General features: G+C 33.9%; 1 protein-coding gene across 1 annotated transcript; it reads right to left on the bottom strand.

Annotated features, from left to right (window-relative positions):
- Window positions 1–396: 396 nt before the first annotated feature.
- Window positions 397–5479, bottom strand: LOC127075004 (probable ADP-ribosylation factor GTPase-activating protein AGD8). Its single transcript, XM_051016439.1, has 7 exons — window positions 5180–5479; window positions 4886–5004; window positions 3223–3658; window positions 2846–3094; window positions 2183–2305; window positions 961–1059; window positions 397–832 (listed from the first exon to the last, which is right to left on the bottom strand). Exons 1-7 carry the CDS (start codon window positions 5246–5248, stop codon window positions 725–727), a joined length of 1203 nt encoding a protein of 400 aa, XP_050872396.1. The 5' UTR covers window positions 5249–5479; the 3' UTR covers window positions 397–724.
- Between the last annotated feature and the right edge of the window lie 419 nt (window positions 5480–5898).

Here is a 5898-nt window from a genome sequence, read left to right as displayed (position 1 = left end):
AGTAATAATTGATTAAATCTCTAAAATTCATTTTACTTCACTTCAATTTAAAATTAAAAACTTTTAAATTTAAACATATTTTTTAATAAATTAAAGATAGTGAGTGCAATGTAGACTATAGAATTATAACATTCCAATCTTTTAAAATTAAACGTGTGACTTGATGGGATACACATCCGTAATTGATTGACAGTGTAAAAATATTTTACCCTATCCGTGCATATTCTTTTTTCTCATTTTTTATATTAAAATTTATTATTCATCTCATTTTGCACAAATGTATTCAAACTTTAACTCTTCTTTTCCATAAAAGAAAAGTTTGTGAAACAATACTTTTTAGATCCAAGCACGGTCTTTAATAAAACATCATGGCTATGCCAAGAAAAACAAATGCAATTCAAACCGTTAAAATATGTAGTAGTAGAAAGTATTTACCATATTGATACAAGATAGTAGTAACATTCTTGAACTTGCGACAAACTAACATTGACCAATAAAAAAAAAGTAAATTGTAAATCTAGAACATACTAGCAACTTCAAAACAGTACCTGTGATACAAAATCAAAAGCACCAGCCTAAATGACAAACCTGAATATAAAAGTATCTTATTTTTTGTTCATAAAAAATTGTCTATCTATTGAGCTCTTCTTTTACATTTGAAACACAAACGGCTGGTATCAGGAGCAAACACCAGAGGTTCTCTTAAAATACAGAACATACAATTTCAGAGGATTCGGTCCTGAAGATCTGTCATCAAGGAGGATGCCAAGGAGGTGAGCTTTTTCCCAGTTTCTCCAGCAATGTTCTTAAGGGAAGAAATATCCTGTTGTGCCTGTAAAATACGGGAGTGAAAGGATCGGCATGCAACCAAAAATCAACACGGGAATCAAATAAATATTTTGTTCGAATAACAATGAACATGAACAATTATGTTTGAGTCCAGTATAATGTAAGGAATACCTGGAAAGATATTCGATTGATAAGGTCACTGGCAGCAAGATCGACAGAGTTGTCTCTCGAGTCACCAAAAAGATCGGCACTGGATATAGCAGATGAACCCTGGAAATAACAAAAGGATTAATGCTGCTACTAAGTATCAATATTTAACACCCTAATCCCTCCTCTTCCCATTTTTGGTTGCACAGATATAGGAGAATAAGGAACTCTCCATAACAAAAACACAAAAAAGGATCCAAGAAAGAAAAGAGAAAAGTTGAAGTCTTGAGCTCTTCCCAATCTGTCAACATAAGAGACAAAAAAAAACATCCAAGAAAGAAAAGAGAAAATTAACAGAACAGAGCTCTTACCAATCTCTCAAAATATCTATAACTGAAATTCATTCCCAATCCCTCAATATATCTTATGTATAACTGAAATTCCATCACTTAATTTGCTTTACACCAAATAAATGCCAAAAAACACATGATGAAATTTGGAACTTATCCTTTCTCTCACTCATCCCACTAAACCAACACTAGCCTATAACGAATAATCTCAACGAAAACAAAGAGATATGTTATGAAGAAGGAAAAGGTAGTTCAAGCTCTGCACTGGTTAAGTTCCATAAATTGATACACTACAGCCCATTTTGATAAAAAGAGTAAATTAGCAAATTTATGAAACTATACTAAAAAGCAGCGGAGTGGGACAGAAGGAAAAAAACTGTGACCTAATATAAAACAAGTCCTGAATTACTTATCTTTATTTAAACAATGGTTTGAGAGTACAAAATCATTCATATTTAATCTTCAATATTAAATATTAACTTCGAAACAACAGAAATTACTAGACCTTAAATTTTTCATACAAGTTAGTATAGAGCATGCTGCCTAATTAGTCCAAGCAAAATTTGGTTGCTAAAATAGTAGTCCTTGATAATGCAAAAAGCCCAATTTAAATACTAATATGCATGAATCACAAATGTAAATCATATATTTGAATGACACTATCAGTTCCTTAGGGACTAAGGTGGCACTTTTGCATTCAGGACTAGAGTGTTGCAACCAAATCTTTCAGAGTTGAATTGGAAATTTAGTAAATGGTACATGTCCTGCCAATCACAATAGTATGTGATAAGAAGCCATCCAATAGTGTCACTACAGGGTATTGAACATCTACAATCTACATATATATACATACTAAAACTTCATTCCAGTGAGTTACTAAAAGAGAGGACACATACTGAAAACTTTGATAAAGTAGCTTGAGCATCCACATCAGCCTTGCTCTGGTCTCCAAAATATTGGGATGAAGAAATAGACTTAGCATTTGAGAACTTCTTTCTTGCTTCATCAGTTTCCTGAACCTTATACAAATACAAACGAAACAAAATAAGGGGCATGACTGTGGGGTCAAAAAAAAAATTATTGTGCTGTTGAATGAATTTGTTAAGAAAAACACTCTGGGTGGCAACATCTATTGTAGCTTTAAAGAATGAAGGTCCTACTGCAAAACCATCCACGACTATAATGACGATACAATAGTATTACACAGCCACTGCACTTGCAAACACATAGTTTCCATATTACACTGATATCCCTAGTAAAATAAATATAGGATATTTTGTGTTGAATTAAAATTTTGGAAGAGCAAAAGTTTTGAAAATATGTAATTCTACACGTATGAAATCATTTTGTCTTTTTCATAAATAAATACTTATATGCTAGCAGTCTCTCCCAAAATTGCATTCACTGTGTTTTTTTCTCCAAGGATTGTATCTTGTTAAAAACATTAAACTGGACGAATATATTGAAATTAGAACTGAATTGTGCATAAACTATGTAAGCTCACTACATGCAGTAGAAGTTAATTTATGCCGGGGCAAGAGGTACAAGATAAGGCTTACTTGCACTTTTGAGGAGCCTGGCCCAGATTTCTTTGGAAAGCCACTACTACCCATTCCAAAGTCTGAAAAGAAGTTAGATGACTTTGGTGCAGACACGTGACCTCCAGAATTTAACTCAGATGTTTGGACATCTTCTGTATACTCAAACCGAGATGTTGGAGGTGGCCCAGAAGGCAAGTTGTTGTTGATCGATGATGATACTGGTGCAGGTGCTTCTTCAGGCTTCTGCTCGTAGAGAGACTCACTTGGCTGCATTTGATTATGATAATAACTAGTTAAAAACTCAAATCACCAAATTAAAATAGAGAACAAAATGATGGAAACCCAAACGGCACTTTGTGTAAATAATCAGCGATCAAAAATAACTATTTGCATACCTTTCTAGTGAGCTTACGGGCTCCAAGTCCCCCACTCTTAGTAATTTTTTTGGCTCCGATAGGCTTCTTCAAATTATTTGAAGCCGCAGTATATGAAGCTCTAGGTGAAGAAGTGCTCTCAGTCTTTTCTGGCTTCTCCAAAGTCTTTTCAATTGGGACTTCAGTTGTCCTGACATCAGGAAGTCCATTATCCTCTTGGGCAGACTGAGAAGGAGCTGCAGGGGATGGAGACAAGGCAGCCTCCTCAGCCATACTTTTAGCAACTTCTTTTGAAAGCAACTGCTTATACAACTCTGCAGCTCTGGATGTATACTTCGCCTCTACCTTACCACCGCCGTTCCAACCATGCTGTCTAAAGAAAACATTTGCCCTACCATTTCCGCCAAAGCTCATCAATTTAAGTTGCTCAGGAGTCCATGAGTCTAAGTTCGTAGATCTACATATAAAAAATATATTAAGTATAAATTGTTTATGCCTCTTCACTTCTATTCTACTACAGTACAACACTACTTCCTCCCCATTGATTGTAATGTAATTCGTAGAATAACTAACTATAAAACAAAGTACACTACTACTTCCTCCCTATTGATTATAATGTAATTCATATAATAACTTAGAATAGTAACTAATATAAAACAAAGACGCAGAGTAAAGTACTGCTTCCTCCCAGTTGATTGAAATGTAATTCATAGAACAGCTAAATATAAAACAAAGTTATTAAGAAAAACTAATTATAAAACAAAAACACGGAAACAGGGTGAGATATTAAATTTTTAGTCAAGTATGAATCAGTTTTGATTCAGAAATTATGTGTATCAACCCTATCAAATCTTACTGTAAAATAGCATAAATCTCCTGCTCAACTTTTTCCTAAGATATACCCTAAAAAAACAAACTAAGATGTTGGATTGCAGTAGCAATAAGTGAGGTTTTCTCATAAAAAACTCACCAATTTAAATAATAAAAAATTAAAAAATGGTGGTTCCAAGTTTGCATCATCTATTTTAAACTAGTTAAACTGTTTCTCAATTAAAAGTCGCTATCACAAATGGCAACTCAAGAAACACAAGAAAATAACTAGCATCAGTAGTTTTCCAAACTAAACACTCCTTGTAACGCAATAAAGTAGTTCAAGGGAAACAATTAAGACTACCAGAAAAAACAATGATGCTTGCATTCCAAACCTGCTGCAAAAAGTAAAATCATGCCATAACCAAGCTCTGCCACTGCATGTACTCCTAAATTAACTTAGGATATATATCAACCAGCATTTATTTACTCTACACTGCTTGCCAAGCATAGTATCATTCTACTCTTTCCAAAATTGAGTGAATGCTACACATAAAAAGGGCAAAAAAAAACCAATATAATTTCATAGATCATGCATGCAATAACCATTTGATTAAGAAAACTACTAATCACACTCTTAAGATACATGGTTAGAACCGATGTAAGTGACAAATTAATACAAACCTCACGAAGAACAGCAAAATAATGCATTACTCTAAATCCACATGCAAATCCAAGCCTAACCATTGCACAACACAGCACTTACGCTACTAAGCAATCAGCTACGCAATCGAAATGCAAACTAACACGAACACTAGAGCTTAGAAAATCAGCAACCAAATTCATCATTCAACAAAATCAAACAATAACTTACCTCACGAAGCTGATGTGAACGCCGAGACTCCGATGAACTGCCGAGCAATCAATGCAGAGGAAGATCCCATACGGTACCGACGCCCAGGTAGGGTTCTTCGCATTACAATCAAAACACGACTGAAACAAAAAACAAAACAAAAAAAAACATCACAACTTCAAAAATCAAAAGAACGTTCATACAAATATCGCAGATCTGAAACGCGATCTCGAGAATCGGAGGACGAAATTGAATAACTGAAATCACAGAAGCGTAAAAGTTCAAAAAATATATATATACGAAAGAACGTCGAACCTTGTTTTCGGACTTGGTTTTGAGTTTTCTGAACACGGCGTTCTTGTCGGTGAAGCCGTCGGAAGCCATTGAAATTTGACAGTGAAAAGTGAAACGGAAAAGGAGAGAGAAATGAAAAGTGAAATTGAATTATTATTGTAATTTGATTGTTGAAAATATGTAATAGGGTTTTGAAAGTGAATCTCAGGGGGTGCTTAGGGGAAGAAGAAAGCACCTCCTGAGGATTTTGAAGTGTAAACGCAAAACTTTTTGTGTGTGATTCTGTCACTTTCTCTTTAAAAATTGAAAATAATAACTTATGTTTTTTTAAGACGTTAAGTAACTTTTTAAGTTAACTTTACTTTCTTTGAATTTTTTATTAAAATAATTCAGATTTTAAAAAAAAAAAACTCAAAATAATCGTGATTTCAAAAAAAAATTCAATCTACCTCACTTTTAAGAAAAGATGACAATCCAATTTGCGTCTCCTCTTAAATTTAGAGAGGAGGCGCCAATTGGATTGGCTATGGCATATAGTGTTGTCAATCCAATTGGCGCCTATATGTAAAGGTTAAAGGGATGTGTCAATTAGATAGGCACCTCGGTGTGTTTTGTAAAAAAAATTAAAATTATTCTATATGATACATAAAGTCGAAATCGGACAAATTCATATTAATATTAATTCTCGTTTACACAAAAAAGACTAATGTTAATGATCGGGATCACCTAACCGACCTCCG

This window comes from Lathyrus oleraceus, chromosome 4 (assembly GCF_024323335.1).
Source record: "Lathyrus oleraceus cultivar Zhongwan6 chromosome 4, CAAS_Psat_ZW6_1.0, whole genome shotgun sequence".
NCBI classification, from domain to species: Eukaryota; Viridiplantae; Streptophyta; class Magnoliopsida; order Fabales; family Fabaceae; genus Lathyrus; species Lathyrus oleraceus.
Note: the sequence above shows the minus strand (reverse complement) of the source record. Positions and strands in the feature narration are given on the sequence as shown.

Excerpts from the sequence above, each read along its gene's own strand:
- LOC127075004 (XM_051016439.1), bottom strand. The coding sequence starts at position 5,248 with ATGGCTTCCGACGGCTTCACCGACAAGAACGCCGTGTTCAGAAAACTC. Across the intron at positions 3,095-3,222 it reads CCCGTAAGCTCACTAGAAAG|CCAAGTGAGTCTCTCTACGA; the intron begins GTATGCAAATAG and ends AATCAAATGCAG. Across the intron at positions 2,306-2,845 it reads CAGGCTCCTCAAAAGTGCAA|GTTCAGGAAACTGATGAAGC; the intron begins GTAAGCCTTATC and ends TATTTGTATAAG.